The sequence below is a fragment of the Alternaria atra genome, assembly GCF_907166805.1.
Source record: "Alternaria atra isolate CS162 genome assembly, contig: 21, whole genome shotgun sequence".
Taxonomy (NCBI): domain Eukaryota; kingdom Fungi; phylum Ascomycota; class Dothideomycetes; order Pleosporales; family Pleosporaceae; genus Alternaria; species Alternaria atra.
In genome coordinates this window covers 1,492,062-1,509,079 of record NW_025091319.1, presented here as the reverse complement: position 1 = coordinate 1,509,079, position 17,018 = coordinate 1,492,062, and the positions used below count along the sequence as shown (strand labels likewise).

Below are 17,018 nucleotides of genomic sequence, written 5' to 3'. Positions count from 1 at the left end.
GCCCCACGCACGGCCGACAATGGCCATAGTAACGACGCGGCCAAAGCCCTGGAAGTCGCGAGTGGGGGTACTATGAATGTTGCCTTTGACCTATGAATTCCGAGATCGGAACAGCTGACGAAGTAAGAAATACTAGCGCAAATCTCTGTCGCCATGTTTTCGATGTTATCTATGGCTTGACGTCGGGTTCGGGCCTTGGAGTCTGTAGGTGTGCTGTCGGTCAGAGCATGCACAGCCTCATTGAGTAGGATCCGTGTCATGCGATACGAGTTCCACAGCTGTAAAGCTCTATGGCCTAGGTACCAGTGCCCCGTGTTTCCGTAAATAAGTCCCTCCGGTTTCTCCACTGTCGATTTGTTGTATCTCCAATTGATTGGAAGATGCTTAGCAAATTGTTTGTATTCTTCATCTAATTGAAGTATCATCCGGACGGCTTCAGGGGCCGAATTCGTGCCAGCATGAATATCTGCAACCAAATTCGAGACGTTGCTAGTCAAACGAAGCAACTGGTGAGGCGGGGAGTCGGGATTGTATTGTAGAACACGTTTGATGAGATCTTCAAGGCCTGTAGGAAGCTTCAATTTCTGCCGGAGACTATTGATGCAAACCTGGTTCGCAACTTGAGCGAAAATTTGCTGGCCAATTGGAGTGTCAAACTGTTGCAGGCCTCTAAGCTTTGTAATTGCAAACGCGCCTCTTGTGTGTGTCGTCCAACACTCTGGAGTTCCAGCGTGTGTCCAGATGAGTGATTCAAATAAGCCCAGAAGTAAGACTGAGACCAAGGTTGAATTGCTGCAAGCAGTGGAAGAACGCGCTAAAGCCTCATTCGTCTTTCGTAAGGCTTCAACATAGGTACGTCGCGCTATACGCACCAAGTCTGACTGGCATAGCTCTTGCGACAGATATGCCATAGCAGTTGCTTGGACGATTGAGGACAGCGCAGACTCTGGAGGAGACTGTCCATACATGACGGGAAGGTAGTCATAGTGGCTGCTCGGAATATATGAGGACATGAAGTTCGTAATAGCGACATCATTCATCGGAGGAGTAAGCATGAATATATGCGACAGGTGTGGCGACGTGGATTCGAACTGAATCACATTGGCCGTGGGGTCAATCAGATCGTTCCGGACAGGCTCTTGTTGTTCACCCTCGCGTAGATCCGATTTCTTGTAACTTTTCTCCGCTCTTTTTGCAACACTTTCGGTTTCATCGCGAAAGTTCTGGTCTAACGCGTCTCGATAACCTGGACAGTTGGCGTGCATACGTGCACATTGAGAGCATGTGGGGCTTTTTTTGTCGCACTACCATGCCAATTTAGTTAGGAGCCGCTGAATACTGCCAAATAGGAAGATTGGTACCTTGATGCGTCTTTCTCGACATAGCAAACAAGCGGCTGAAGGCCGTCCTCTATAGACCATTACTGAACTATTCTGCGCTGTGCATTGGCTTGTGACGAAATTCTTCGCTGAATCCTACCGTTTTTGACACGACAAGCATACTCAAGTTCTTTTAGGGTGGGCAGACAGCAGCAGTGTGAGTAGGAGACGCGTAATCATAGTCAGGCTTCCACCGTACAGGTGAGATTACTTAGCCACGCGCCAACGAAGTGGTTACCATGTTTGGACTTTCGCTCTAGCGTACCTTCCCGCCATGTGTGCTGACCAACCTGGTGAGATGATCACAGCCAATACGTCAGAGCGTCGTGTGGGAGTTTTTGCTATTCCTGCCCCCTTATTGGTTGTTTTCGGCATATCCGGCTTTTCGCTACGTAGGGCGTAGCGTCACAACACATATTCGGATTTGGAAGAGCTTTTGAGTAAAGGGCGTTGTACTCTGATCAGTCTGATGAGAGATGGAGTATAAGAACCATGAATCTACAGATTGGCAGATGGTCTCCACTAGCTTCACCTGTCGTCCAACTTCTGGCACGCATTCTATTCTATTGTGTCTTCTCAGATCACCAATGATGCATGCACGTGACATTGTCGCAGCCATTGAACTCGCAGTCTATGTCCCTGCCGCCATACTAGCTGTCATTGTTTGCGTGCGGCATGGCTTTAATCGCAGCAGCGGCTGGGTCTATACGCTCATTCTCTGCATCGTACGCACCACTGGTGCTTCCTGTCAATTCCTATCCCGCCAGAACCACTCGAACGGCATGATCGAGGCCAAGATCATCATCGAATCTGTCGGCCTATCACCTTTACTATTAGCAACTCTGGGATTGCTGAGTCGATTGTAAGTCTCTAAAATTCAAATAACGCTCCAAACTTACCCAGCTACAGTGTCGACTTCATCAACGCGAAAAGTAGTCCGACCTTCACGACCAAACACTTCCGCGTGTTGCAATTAGTCATAACCATCGGTCTCATTCTCAGCATTGCCGGCGGAACAAGCGGCACGGTTCAGCTCGACGGCACGGTCCGAGTCGCATCAACAAGCAAAGCCGGCATCGCGCTGTACATTGTCGCATATTTCGGCATCGTATTCGTATACTTGACCTCGGTTCCCAGAACCTCTGTCGTTCCGAACCAAGAGCGTCGAGTGCCTGTCGCTATCATTCTCGCACTCCCTTTCGTCTTGTCGCGACTCATCTACTCAGCATGTTCAGTATTCTTGCACAGCCATTTGTTCAATATCGTAACTGGAAACGTGGCGGTGCGCGTCGCTACAGCAATTATCGAGGAATTCATTGTCGTTGCGATATATATCGCGCTGGGCTTTTTAGTCATCAAGTTGGATGCTCATGCTCAGGGACCGATCGCAGGAAGGGAATGGAAGAATAAAAAGAGCAGAGGTAGAAAACGGTTTAGAAGACACTCTACAGGCGCACTTGAGCAGCAGCGGATGTAGAAACTGGAGTCTATTGTAAGGGACTACGCGAGGAGCTATCGCACAGGTATACTGTAGTTGTATTTGATAGAGAAGAGCTCTCTATTAGTTGAGTTCTAAGAGTCGTTTATGGGATAGCAGTTTCAAATACCCTTTAGCTAGGCTCGCTTAAACAGAATCTAGGTGCTCCCCTAAGCACCTAGATTCTGTGGACAGTGCGCCTCGTGCACGTGACCGAGATATTATCGAGGAACTACGGAGGTGGCTTTCAAAAGTTCTTGCTGACAGGGGTGTCTCAAATACTGCCGAAATACTACCGAAATATAGACAGCCGAGTCCTAACGCTCTCTTGGCAAATCTCTACCTTCCTTATACTCGTTCCTACTACTAAATTTAATGATCTTTTGAACGTGGATAGGAATCCTCTCTATCTAAGCTTGGATCTGTGACTGTGAGAGATCTTTCTAAGCCTGCTCCCATGCTTGGTTTGCCTCACCTTTGTTCTTTGTGTAAGGGTGCGATGGGTTGACCATAAGTGCAAGGTATAACAGTAATGAATTCGATAGAGAAGCTACACTACGCTTGCGCTGAGTCTATGTATCACGTATTGCTAGGTTCGAGAAACTTCTAAGGGTCCGTGGAGCGCCGATGAAGCCCCGACAACGCTCCGAGGGTTGCAGCCTATCCCAACCAGCTATAACGAAGGCCACAGGCCAAGTACTACTAACCAAGGCTTCAGCCTCTTACACTTTGGAGCTCCTTTCTTCGTTGTTCTCCTCTTTAACTATGGCTAGGCTGGCTTAATAGCATTGAGATTAGGTGAATTACCACACTAAGAGAGCCTCTCTACTCTCTCTTGTGTATACACAAGATGTTAAGCGTAATAAGCATGAGAGGGTGCCTTATCCTCTTGAATAATAGTACCTGGTGTCTCTCTTGTACACTCCTTCGTAAAGGGAAGAAGCTTTAGGAGAAGAACTTGAGATTGATAACGCCACTAATTAATACCACCTTTATTGTTACTACGAGTAAGCTTTCTATTCTCCTTGTTCCATCTCTATTAAGGAGCTTTACTAGGTTTATGTTATGGGCGGAAGAGGCCTGCTAACGAGTATGCATTTGCTCCTATGTACAGAAGAAGAAGGATAAGGAAAAGAAGAGTAGCGTCCTCCTCGTACGGTATTTATCCTCCGTACACTAATACAAAGATAGATAAGCGGGAAGTTCTTCGGCGTAGCCTCTTGTGGTACTTAGGCGTAGCCCCTTACAGTTTATTTCTTAGGCCTATCCTCTTCATGCCTGTTAAGAGCTCCTACTCCTCTCTTATAATTAGCTCTAAGATCTTATTTATCTTATTAATCTTAAGAGCTGCTTCTTTCTTCTCCTAGGCTGTCTTAGGTTTCTATATATAAAGAGGACCTTTGTGATTATATGAGAAGCAGCCCTAGAACATAAATTTAGTGTAGCCTTTCTACCTCTCTCGAATAACTAATTTTGTGAACGCTTTATCTAATTTTCTCTACACTCGATAGCTACTACGGCGGTGATTAAGTACAACAGAGGTCTTATCTGACTAGATAACATTCTTCTAATCCTTCAGCGTCTAGTCCTTGTGAGCAAGACACCAGTTAAGTCTCTCTTATCTTATCTTCTTTGTTAACCTAGGCTTCCTCGTCGGCTTCGTCTTGTTGTATCCTGCTGCTTTGAGGACTCTCCACACCGTCGTAGATGAGACGTCGTGACCTTGAAGACTAAGATCACTGGCTATATCAGCACAGCTCTTCTCTCGTCTATATCGATCACGGCGTACTTTCTGAATAGTAGCCTCTTGAATAGCCTCTTGCTTACGCGGGCGACCTATACGTGGAGCATCTTCAAGATATTCAGGGAGGAGCTTTATCATAGGTCCATTTGGCTCAAAGCCTCGCTGGCAGGCTCGGCCATAGATAGCGTCAATCGTGCGTGGAGAGATGCCCGTGATAGCGCTGATCTGGCTCGTTGACTTGCCTCCAAAAGGAGACTTTAAAGTAACAATTAAGGCCCGTGTAGGAAGTTCTGTATTAGGAGCCATTGCGAAGTACAACACTAAAAAAAGTGAGTATACTAGCCAGCTACAGCCGCATCAAAAACTCTAGATAATGCCAAGAAATATCGGGCCGATAAGAAATCGCGTTAGCAAGAACTTTTGAAAGCCACCTCAGTAACTAATTGGACTTCAGCCTATCACACTTAGCTGCACTGCTAAGATACTAAGTAAACATAAGTAGCACAGGTTAATCGCAATACTATAATTAGTTCAAATTTAAGAAACCTCAGGATAATAGCTATTTCGGGTGGCTGTACAGCCTTATTTCTCTAACGGTTATTGTGTTGGTACGTGGCCAAAACTCGACCATGGCCAAAATGCGCACGGACACGGTAGCTGAAGTTGAACGAAACACCACAACTTGCCTTATCAGACTTCTAGCCTCCTGCCTCACGCCCACCGTCTTCGTCGATGCTTTAGGTCCTGTGAGCCGACGATGTCGCAGACCAAGGAGGCTTTCAAGGCCTTACCATCTCGACCGTCAAATCATGCACTTTGCGCACTATCGGTTTGCTGCTTCGCGGTGCATTTGACATGTTCGGCGGCGATACATCATGATACGCTGCCCTACATTCTGGCTCCCCATGCTGAACGTACGTTTCGCGTCATCTTTTTGTCTCTCCCGCCTCTATGTGCGATATGCTCTTCCCTCCACCTCTTCTCCATCCTACATGTATGTCTTCGTTCATCTCGACGTACTGCCGACGTTGGCTAGGCTTAGCGAGATGATTACGGATTTGTTCGAAGACGTTAGCCTATTGGGAAGAATGTTGCAGCTGTCTGCTCGCCCTGCCTCGGTCACTATCCACCCGTATATTTCTGCAGCATCGTCATATATTTTCGCCATGCTACCACCAGTTCTTATCATGTCTTTCTCTGTCTCCTTCCACGTGTCGCGCAGCCTGTGGCTCCCCGCCGCGATTGTTCCTAGCCGGTATACGTGTGGCGGCTCGTTCGCATGAACGGTTGCGAAGCTCAGGAGAACCAGGGAGAGTTGAATCTTTTGCACGGCCATCTTCTGCCGAAGGCAACCAGTACAGCTGCCGCTAGTCGTCGCAGCATTCCTGTACCCTATGAGGACGTACACGCGGGGTATAAGGCGCGCTTTGCCTTTGGGTTGGGATAAACCCAACGCGCCCTCCATGTCGTATGCGGATCATCTACCCACCTTGTACATATCCATCGCATATGCTGGTATGTCTCGATCCCATGGCTGCGAGCATGAGCGGGGTATATCCAAACACGCGTTTTACCGCGGAGGATTGTGGAAGGCACCGTCGTCCGGCTTTGGGTACATCGCTTGGACGACAAGGCTGGCAGCGGAGCTGCTACTGTGGCCCGTCAGAAGTTGGAAGGCCTTGTTGGTATGATTTTTCGCTCCGGGAGTCGCATCAAGATATCCAGGTATTGGGCCCACTTCCTTATAGTGGCTTCTCAATGCGCGGCTTCCGAGAAAAAACCAATCGCACCGCGAGCATTAAGCTACGTCGGTGTGCAGCGGGAGCAAAGATGCATCATTTTCGATCCGTGAAGATTGATGAGTATTGTTTATGTACATTCCTCGTACTCTGGATGAATTTGAGGGATTTGTTTGATCCAACCCGGTAGCTTCTGCTATCGGTGGAATGACCACGCATCCGCGGTGAGTGTTGTTCATCTTGAACAAATGTGTGAAAAGTTGAACTTTCCTGACACGCTGCATGTATGCCGGCCTTTTTCGACTCCGCGGCAGACTTCCCGTCTTGATGACTACTTCGAAGGTGAATACTCCGTTGTCTCCGAGCCGGCATTGTCATAACCGCATGGTATTGCATGCGCAGTGTGTATCTTCCTTCATTTGTTGCTTCGCATTGGGTGGGGTTGATGGTAAGCACATCATCTCTTTCGAGCCAGCATCGTCCTTACTGCCTGCCTGGTCTAGTACCCGCATCATGTGTTCTTCTGGCTTCATCATTCGCATCCAGCAGACATGACAGTGAGTATCTTATTTTCTCCAACCCAACATCGTTCTGACTGCACGGTGTCGCATACGCAACTTGTGCTCTACCGGCTTCACCCCTTCGAAGGTGGCGGCTTCCACAGTGAATACTTCGCCTCCCTCAAAACAGCATTTTCCTAACCATGGGCGACATAGCTTCTGCAGATTATTCATGAGACATGTTCCCGTCCATAGTTCGCGATACAGTTGATGCGCGACCAGTTTCGCAATGATGAGACTTGGTTTGTTGACGCATACCACGCTGCGAAGTCGCGACTGCTTCCCCCGGGAAGGCCAGAGCTGTGCATCGACAGGCTTTCAAACTCAACAACGACGCTTCTCATACTCTTCCAGGATTTCAATGTTGACGTCGCATGCGACAATGGTAAGCCTCATCTGCCACCTCTTTCATTACACACACACACACACCTGCTGATATTGCTGCAGGTATCTCTCGATAGCGCATCACCGCGACAGCAAGCTCATGCAGCTCTCTTTCAAATCCCTTACTTTCTCATACCCTCCTTTCCATCTTCTCTGTCCAATGTTCGGAGTGTGTCATCGTCGCGGGTGGGGTCAACCCTAAATTCGGTGTAGCTTCCCGAACTGGCCGCATGCCTGAATGCCCCGAGGTCTTGTGCGCGACGCATCAATTTCGCCTATGTCTAGAGAGATGACGATGGGAAATTACATATTACAGTCGTCGCGATGCCGTCATGGTGTAAGAAGATGATACAGTCGCTCGCCATCATGCTATGAGGTTGGCGATGGAGAAGTCGCTGCATCGAAGGTTCTTTCAAAAGCCCTCTGCTCGAGCCTTGCTGACATCAACCAGCCTTCTCGTTGTCTGCCAATCATCCTCCCATCCAGGCTCACTACTGGCTTGCCTCCCGTCGCCTGCTAGCGCGTGTCACGTGCCGTCTGCTGCCTTGTCCGCCACGCACGAGCCTGATGAGCGGTCGCCCGACTCAAGCACCATCACAACAGAACATGGGGATTATATACGGCTTTATTGTTTAATCTTTCGCCTTCGGGCTTATGGTCAATTTGAAACGATACAGAGAAGATTAGCATGGCCCCTGCACTAAGGATGACACGCTCAATCAAAGAGAAGCTACCATTTTTTTTTGGCTTTCTTTTTGCCCATCGATTCACCGCGATTCGAACACCCAAGGCGACGACAGCACGGGCCTGTTGCTCACCCTTTTTTCCCGCTCTCTTTTTGCCTGCAGCATCGGCACCATGAGTTTGGCCATACGATTTCCATGCTCATTGAGCATTCACTCAACCGCATCAGCGTCTTGATATCATATCTATTGTATGCTGCTAATATCATGGCTACTGGTCCCAGATCCCTAGCAAGAGTGTTTTCTCAGCCTGCTGTCGACATTGGCCCAGCGCCCTTGGCACCGACTTGATTTTAACACGTCCTGGAGGTATACGCTACTTCATCAGCTTTGCTACAGCATCTTAGAGTGCTGCGAAGGTAATCACGCACTTAGTTCATTCTTCCTCTTTCCCTACTAGTTCTACCGTGCTCCCCTTCAAGTTTGTCTCTTTTCTCGATATCCATGGATCTACCTATCCCGACCTGTATTCCACGATCTGCTTTCTCTTTTGCATATACGCAAGGATGCAGAGACGGTCCGCGACCCTGCCAAGTGGACGGCACATTGCTTGGGGTTGCAAGTGTTGCTCTGCTACATCATTACTACCTAGAAAATCGATGTCTTACCTCATGCTTTCTCAAGCATGCCATCCTATGTGCAGAGGCCATGCTCGTCATGTTGATGGTTCTCCATGTATACTGTCATGATACCCAAGCTGTGGAACGGGGGCGAGCAGCAGCAGTATAAAAACCAACGATACGTAGTTATGGAAGCCGCATGACAATTTCATAATGCTCGGAAAACCTGTAGATAACGACCAACGTGAAAACAACAAAAGAAGGCGTTGCAGATTAATGAGTGAAACGAGAAGAACATGTTATGAACATGAGCAAAACCAAGTGCGAGACAAACAAAACACCTTAACGCATGGTGAGAAGCGCTCTTATATGAAAGAACGATAGAAAGACTTTGGGATTTCTCAAGAGACTCATGTCGTGAACTTCAAGACTAATCCGCGAGACAGCCGAACGTTAGGTTGTCAGGACCTCAATCGTCGCTGATTGGTTGACGACGTTGGCGCCGCAGAACCTCCGGTTCAAGATCCGCATCTGCAAATCGTCACGCCGCGACACCACCACCGTTGACGTCGGCATCACACATCTCCGCCTGTCGCAATGGCGAAGAAAGGTATGCGCTCCTGCTCTCGCACTATGTCATGCTCTTGAGAATCGCCATACTGCCCCAGCCACTCTCAGAGCACTCATCCGCAACCTACATCCTGGCCCACATGCGCTGACAATGGCATCTCACAGCAAAGTCCCGTACCATTATGGTGCGCCTCATATCAATGGCCATGACGGGCTACTACCGGACGATGCAAAGACCACGTGCGCACCAACCGCTGAGCATGCTCAAATACGACCCGATCGGTACGACACCATCATTCTCACCCGTCATTGAGAAGCGTGCTTGCCTCACATACAACATCATGCTAAGAGCAGGATGAGCACACAATAGGAAGAGATGAGACTGTTCATCAATGAGGGCAGATGCAGGAACATGGCTGACAATACACAGTGCGGAAACAAGTACTTTTTCTCGAAGCGAAACGCGGCAAGAAATAGAACCTCTCATACATTACGAAACGAGTGTACACGGAGCGAAAGCATCAGCCAGACAAGTCGAATATTGAGTCAGGGCTATGGGGGGAGTGAGGACGAGTAGAAGGAGATGGCGCATCGCAGAGATGGAGGACTCGGCAACCATGCGTACCATCTGGAGCCGCCAGCAGGCATGAAGCAAGTTGCATGCTTGCACACATATGTACTATACGGTCAGCATGGCTCGGCGTTATATACGGTCCAAAGCAGATGTGGACAGCATGTCTGCTACATAAAACGCACAATTCCTTATACGGACTCACACTCATGCTTCTCTGCTCCATTTCATTAACCATCTGGCAATGCTCACTTCCATCTACGTCTTCTCCCGCATTTTTGTTCCGACTGCCGAGACGAGGACACCCGCCAAGGTCAAGGCTCCGCCCCGCTGCTTGTCTGGTCTCTTGGCCCGACTTGGTGTGCGCGAAAAACCTCGAAACTGGGCCGGCTTGCCTAAAAAGGTCGTTCCGGCTTCGTCAAGGCTTGGACTACGTCGGTAATGGGCTCTTTACCAGCCACAAATTACCCCATACATGGTTTTGCTAAGACTCTGGGGTTGCAGGTGATTGGAAATGGCGGAGTCGGGATCACTCTTGGTCTCGTCAGTTCAGTGGCAAGATAGCCGAGTTTGCGGAAGCGCAAAAGTATAAGATGGTGCTGATCGGTAGCATTTTAGGGTGTTTATCAGCTAGAGTCCAGTTGACTACTTAATCTCAATATGGATTCTGAAAAGGTTGACGAGAAACGCTCGGAACGTTCCCCTGACACACGCATCGACAACCTCAACTACGAGAATTCCTCATCATCACAGACCGTGATTGAACAACAAAAGGCAGCATCACAACCCTCCGGCGTATTAGGCATCTTCTCCAAGCTCGGCAACCTACCGGAATGGCACGTCCCCGGGGTTGGCCTGCTTCAGGGCAAGGCACTGAACAACTCCATCGCATGGTGCTCCTGTTTAGCATTCCTCATGTTCGGTTATGATCAGGGTGTCTTGAGCGGAGTTCTCACTCTCGACGATTTTCAACGCCACTTTCCTCTCATGACACCTCGCGAACGTCCAAATAACCTCTGCTGGCTCGATGCACCGACGAACACTATACCTGATCCGACTATGTGCACAGGTAGCCCGAGTATTCTCTCTGCCTGTGTCGCGGTGTATCAGATCGGTTGTTTCCTAGGCGCTGTTCTCATCTTGTTCTATGGCGAGACCTGGGGCAGGAAGAGCAGTAGCTTCTGGGGTAGCTTCATCATGATTGTCGGAACAATCATTCAAGTGGCCGCAGGTGGTACAAATGGAGGCGGGGTCGACGGGTATGCTCTGCTAAGTATTGGACGTGTTGTTGGTGGAATTGGCAATGGCATGGTTACAGCAAGTGAGTAGTGGATCGGTACTGACGTCTTGCCATCAACTAAACGTATCCGCAGCAATCCCGACCTGGCAGTCTGAGTGTGCGAAACCTGAGAAGCGCGGACGCTTGATTATTACGTCCGGAGCAGTCATCGTCGCCGGTGTGATGATATCCTACTGGGTTACCTACGGCTTCTACTTCCTCCCATCGGGCGAGAGTTACTCTTCTGTGCGCTGGAGGTTTCCCATCGCCTTTCAGTCTTTCTTCACAGTTCTCGTCATGTACGTAAAACTCTTCCCTCGCCATGTTGTCCTATATGGAGTCGCACTAACGGCATCCCCAGGATTGGCCTCTGTTTCCTACCAGATTCGCCACGATGGCTTGTGATGCGCGGTCGCCACACCGAAGCTCGGCACCTACTCGCTCGTCTCGCCGGTGCATCAGTAGACTCGGAAGAAGTGGACACGGAACTTAGCAACATCAAGGATGCACTTGAAGCGCAAAGCAGAGACGGCCCATTCAAGATGAAGGAGCTTCTGCACAATGGCCCAAGTCAGAACCTAAGGCGTACGCTGTTAGGTGTCGCATCGCAGTTTTTCCAGCAAATCTCCGGAATCAATCTCATCGTATGTTTACCGCTGTATATCACTTCGTCGAAAGGAAAGCTAATCAAGACCTTGCCCAGACCTACTATGCAACCTACGTCTTCGAAAACTCGCTCGGTTTCGGCCCAGATATGTCACGTCTCTTATCCGCTTGCAACGGCACCGAATATTTCCTCGCCGGCCTCGTCGCCATTCCGTTGATCGAACGTGCCGGTCGCCGCAAACTCATGCTCTTTGGTGCATTTGGAATGATGGCTAGCATGGCTATCATGAGTGGTATGACATCGACTGCTAGCGAGAATGAGTTTGGTGCCCCAGTCTTAGAGCCAAAGTATGGCATCACGGCTGTGGTATTCATGTTCGCCTTCAACACATTCTTTGCCATCGGTATGTAGTATCCCCTCGATCTGATCTGCGTGTATGGAGACCTCTTTACTAACACTCTCCAGGCTGGCTAGGAATGACCTGGCTCTACCCTGCCGAAATCACCAACCTCCGCATCCGCATCCAAGCAAACGCACTCTCTACCTGCTCCAACTGGATCTCGAACTTCCTCATCGTCATGATTACCCCACCCGCGTTCGCCAACCTTCAATACAACACGTATACTATGTTCGCCGTCTTCAACGCCTGCCTCATCCCAAGCGTATACTTCTTCTTTCCAGAGCCCAAAGGAAGGAGTCTGGAAGAGTTGGATGTCATTTTTGCGAGTGCGCATCATGACGGTATCAATCCGGTCAAGCAGGCGAAGGACATGCCGAAATTGATGGGGAGGGAACTGGATGTGGAGATTGCGAGGTATTTTGGAGGGGATGTGGAGGAGGCAAGAAGGAGGAGTGTTGCAAGTACTGGGATCACTACATGAGGTGACACGGGAGATGGACTCTCCTCGGAGATTTAGGAGTAAGGTACTCTATCCAACACAATTCTCACTGCCGGGGACCTGATATATGATATCGCTAGCCCTGTAATGGGGCTGGTGCTTCAACACAACCACAAAGGCGTATCCGCTCGAAGCCGCGTCTTCTCCGAATCGACGCATGTGAGAAGTTGTGCCGTATTGACTGTATACCCTAAGTTATTAGCTGGCTATTGCTGTCGTCGGACGAACGTTTTGGCAGGTTACGACTACTCCGTGGAAGCCGGCACATCTTTTCAGTCTTGGTAGTGATAAAGTTCTGTGAGACCTTGTAAACACCTACCCGTGGGAGCTGGCGCGGTGCTATCTCGGCTGCCGCGTGGGTGGGGCTCTTACGGCCTCTTCCCCTCTTTCTTCTTCAACCCAGACCGTGTCTGACCGCGACCACGACATCTGACTCCATCCTAACCTTGTGTATCACGCCGGAATCATGACGTCGATAAGCTTTGCCCACCCCGGCAACAAGCAAGACAAGCCTTGGCAGAAGGCCTTGTTCCGCTGCTGTGCATAGCGAGCTGCTACTTTGGGTAAAGAGCTTCTATGCGCGCTGCAGCAAGCTTGAGATCGTTGACGCGAGGCTTCAACGTCAGCGCGAAATTGTCGCAGAGGCTTTTATAAATTGGGGTTATTCGCATTGTTTGAAAGTTTATGTTGGTGAAAGAGCAGCAAGGGATGACTGAGTTTACTTGTTGGCTCTTATGGGGACACAATAGCAGGATCAAGTGGCACGGCAATTCATCTATCGGTTACGTGACTGTATAGCCTAGCCGAAATTCCCGACTATTATTCTCCCACGCACAGCCCCGGAGGATCTTCAGAGACGATGTTATCCGTCCAATGGTCGTGTGCAGAGCATTTGCAGTTGCCTGGTTCAGACTAGATTACTGTGCGCGGCCAAGTAACCTGACGTTGTCCCAACCCTGAACGATGCGAAATACGTGACCAACCAGGCGGATTGGTGCATGCAATGCCGCCTGGCTTCGTACCAAGGCGGTATATATAAGATGCGAAGCCCACTATTTAGCTGGGCAAGCACTTGCTGAAGCCTTAGTTACTCTTTCTCTCGACAAGCTTTCCACCATGGCGCGCTTCGCACAACTCGCCACCGTCTTAGCGGCTGCTTCCCTGGCCAGCGCTCGCGCACCATTCATTAAGGAGCGCCAAGTGCCCGCCGACCCTACTGGCGTAACGACAATAACATCGGCCGCAGGTGCTAAGATCACGTACAAACAACCTGGTAAAGCAGGTGTATGTGAGACCACCGAAGGTGTCGACGACTATGCCGGCTACATCAGCCTTAACCCGACAACTAACATGTTCTTTTGGTTCTTCGAGGCTCGCGAGAACCCGACTGAGAAGCCATTGGTAAGCCGCACATCTGTGAGGAATCGTTGTGATCTTCACTAACCAATTCTTCAGACGTTGTGGTTGAACGGAGGCCCCGGAAGTGACTCTCTCATCGGTCTGTTTCAAGAACATGGCCCATGCAATGTTACCGAGGACCTGAAGACACAGCTGAACCCCTACTCATGGAACGAGCACAGCAACATGCTGTACCTCTCCCAGCCCGTGGGTGTAGGATTCTCTTACGAGACCACTGAAACAGATGAAGATGGTCGCTACTCGCTCGTTGACCCGGACACTGCCAACACAACCGATGCTGCAGCCATCGGCGCATGGCACATTCTCCAAGCTTTCCTAGAGCTGAGCCCACAGCTCGACCCTGATATCACCAACTTCACCTTCAATCTCTGGACTGAGAGGTAGGTGCTTTTATGATATAGATATGAGAACATTGCTAACAACTACGTCAGCTACGGAGGGCACTACGGTCCAGGCTTCTACAATTACTTCTATCAGCAGAACCAGAAGATCAAGAACGGCTCAACCGCTGGTGTCGAAGTCCAGATGGACACCCTTGGTATAATCAACGGCATCGTTGACGAACAGATTCAGGCACCCTACTACCCTGAATTTGCCGTCAACAACACTTATGGTATCAAAGCAGTGAACGACACGGTGTACACCTTCATGAAGAACGCCTATTATATGCCTGAAGGTTGCCACGACCAGATCGAGTACTGCAAGCAATCTGACCGCACCACCGAAGATGGCTACCTCACGTGCTCGTCCGCAACCAATCTCTGTCGTTCGTTGGTTGAGGAGCCCTACTACGCCTTCGGAGGCAGAGGCGTCTACGATATCAGGCATCCTTACGACGACCCCACGCCCCCGGACTACTTTGAGTCCTTCCTGAACCTGGCCTCTACTCAAGAGGCGATCGGTGTGAACATCAACTACACCAGCACAAACGCTCGCAACGTATCGCGAGGTTTCCAGCAAACCGGAGACTTCGTCTTCCCCAACTTCCTTGAGGATCTGGAAGAGATCCTTGCCTACGGTGTCCGTGTTGCTATGCTTTACGGTGACGCCGACTACATCTGCAACTGGTTCGGTGGTGAAGCCGTCTCTCTAGCCGTTAACTACACTGACTCCGAGGCTTTCCGTGCTGCTGGCTATACTCCCTTCCTTGTCGATGGCGTTGAGTACGGTGAGGTTCGCGAGTACGGTAACTTCTCGTTCACCAGGATCTACGAGGCTGGTCACGAGGTGCCATACTACCAGCCTGTGGCTAGCTTGGAACACTTCAAGCGTGTGTTGGACCACGTTGTTATTGCGGACGGTAGCCAGGTTGTCACGGATGACTACAGCACGAACGGCACGGCAGAAGCTACCCACACTGAGTCTTTCGTTCCGCTGCCGCCTACCAGCACACCCAGTGCTGTGAGCAGGGTGAAGCGAAGCTTGGCGTAGAGTGGTGGTGAGTGTGGATATCTATAAGTACATTATGCAAAGCATGGTGATTCATACATCGTGCTATTTATGGTGCCACCAAGCTAGGACGAATAGGATACCTAGATCAAAATAATACACACGATGCCCTTGGTCGTCTTATCGCACTTTCTCCAACTTTGGTGAAGTTTATGCTAGTGTGTCAATACGGATACTCGCCCAGCCCATCATCAACGAGCCGAGAGAAACATCAGAAAACAGTATAAATCTTCAAGGTATCTGAAAGCTAGCACAACAGCAAGCTCGTGATTAGGCGGCTCGCGTTACGTCATGCGTCTCAGAGCTGTGCGGTACTCTCGCTGCACGCTTCCTCCCAGGATCCTTTAGCCACCATCACGATTTCAGCTTGCTGCGCAGCCGCAGTGTAGCAAGAGAATAAACTCCTCGAGAACACTCCAAATGTGCGCATGTCTGACTGACGCGAATGTTTCGCTGTACCAGCTCCCGACGCGTGTGGTCGCCAACGTGTAACGTTCGCGTATTTGATTAACATCAAACTGGACACTCATGCTGATGCCAAGACTGGAGCGCCTTGCATGAGGTCCCAACAGATATCCTTCACGATGATAGGTTACAAGCGCCCAGGTTCCCTCTCCTCGGTAACTTTCCCACGTCTCTCGCAGCAGTCGGCGACCGCGATACCATCCCAATAGCAAACCGCTTCTGGGAATCCTTTCAAGTGGAGCACACACCCGCATGTCTGCCTTGGATATGCAGCCAACGCCACCAACCATGACATCGAGGCGCAGGTTTAAGGTACCCTGAACCACTGTCAAATACTGGGAGTCGACATATGGCAAAGCCGTTATCGCCTCCAAAGATCATTTCCCATCTCCCAACTGTTCCCGGACACCTTACCTCCTGGGTTACACGCAATGGTCGTACAAAGGATGGATGGCATGTACACCCCTTTGCAAGGTCAGGGAGATTTGAACGGAGCTGAGTGCGGCACAGATATCCTTATGGTGTATGAGTAAGTTGATCCACGTTATAGGGTAGAGCACAGGCTAACAACAATGTACTCGGCACCTGTTCGCAGACGAGCAGGCCGGCGAAGACTCCACAATCGACGACGACGAAAGGGATACGTCCCAGCCGAAGCTATCAAACTCCAATTTGAACAAGAAAACATATCACGATAACGACTTCCTTTTATTGACGAGATCAGTTGAGCATTGCTATCCGTTCCCTACCAAGAACAATTTCTTACAGGATGACGCATCGGCGAGCTTGCGTCGGCTTTATGGGCCGCAACAGTGTTTAGTATAAACCTCGCTATCACGATTTGGGTTTGGAAGAACCCGAAGTACGTGTATGGGAACGGCGCTGGAACACTATATCAAGGCAGCTGTTCAGTTGTCAGAGAACTGAACGTCTACATTCATCTCATTGTTAGTGTGCTCAGTACACTACTGTTGTGCAGTTAGAACTACTGCCAGCAGGTTCTCGGTGCACCAAACCGAAAAGAGCTTGGACGTGCGCATGCCCGACGAAACTGGTTGCATATTGGAGTCCCTAATCTACGCAATCTCTGGCACGTCGGATGGGATCGTTCATTACTTTGGATCTTGTTGTTCCTCTCATCGGTACCCCTGCACCTTTTGTTCAACTCCGTCG

General features: G+C 49.8%; 4 protein-coding genes across 4 annotated transcripts; 3 read left to right on the top strand and 1 right to left on the bottom strand.

The window, feature by feature from the left end:
- Positions 1–1,969: 1,969 nt before the first annotated feature.
- On the top strand, positions 1,970–2,856 carry ALTATR162_LOCUS929 (uncharacterized protein; the record flags this gene model as incomplete). Its single annotated transcript, XM_043308524.1, has 2 exons — positions 1,970–2,241; positions 2,289–2,856. The coding sequence occupies 2 exons, from the start codon at positions 1,970–1,972 to the stop codon at positions 2,854–2,856; spliced, it is 840 nt and encodes a 279-aa protein (XP_043164459.1).
- A 1,736-nt stretch (positions 2,857–4,592) lies between these two features.
- On the bottom strand, positions 4,593–4,906 carry ALTATR162_LOCUS928 (uncharacterized protein; the record flags this gene model as incomplete). Its single annotated transcript, XM_043308523.1, has 2 exons — positions 4,593–4,595; positions 4,646–4,906. The coding sequence occupies 2 exons, from the start codon at positions 4,904–4,906 to the stop codon at positions 4,593–4,595; spliced, it is 264 nt and encodes an 87-aa protein (XP_043164458.1).
- Positions 4,907–10,387: 5,481 nt separating this feature from the next.
- ALTATR162_LOCUS927 (uncharacterized protein) lies at positions 10,388–12,494 on the top strand (the record flags this gene model as incomplete). Its single annotated transcript, XM_043308522.1, has 5 exons — positions 10,388–11,048; positions 11,101–11,305; positions 11,368–11,650; positions 11,710–12,016; positions 12,079–12,494. 5 exons carry the CDS (start codon positions 10,388–10,390, stop codon positions 12,492–12,494), a joined length of 1,872 nt encoding a protein of 623 aa, XP_043164457.1.
- Positions 12,495–13,628: 1,134 nt separating this feature from the next.
- Positions 13,629–15,362, top strand: ALTATR162_LOCUS926 (uncharacterized protein; the record flags this gene model as incomplete). The annotated part of the gene is made up of 3 exons (XM_043308521.1): positions 13,629–13,913; positions 13,968–14,311; positions 14,363–15,362. 3 exons carry the CDS (start codon positions 13,629–13,631, stop codon positions 15,360–15,362), a joined length of 1,629 nt encoding a protein of 542 aa, XP_043164456.1.
- Between the last annotated feature and the right edge of the window lie 1,656 nt (positions 15,363–17,018).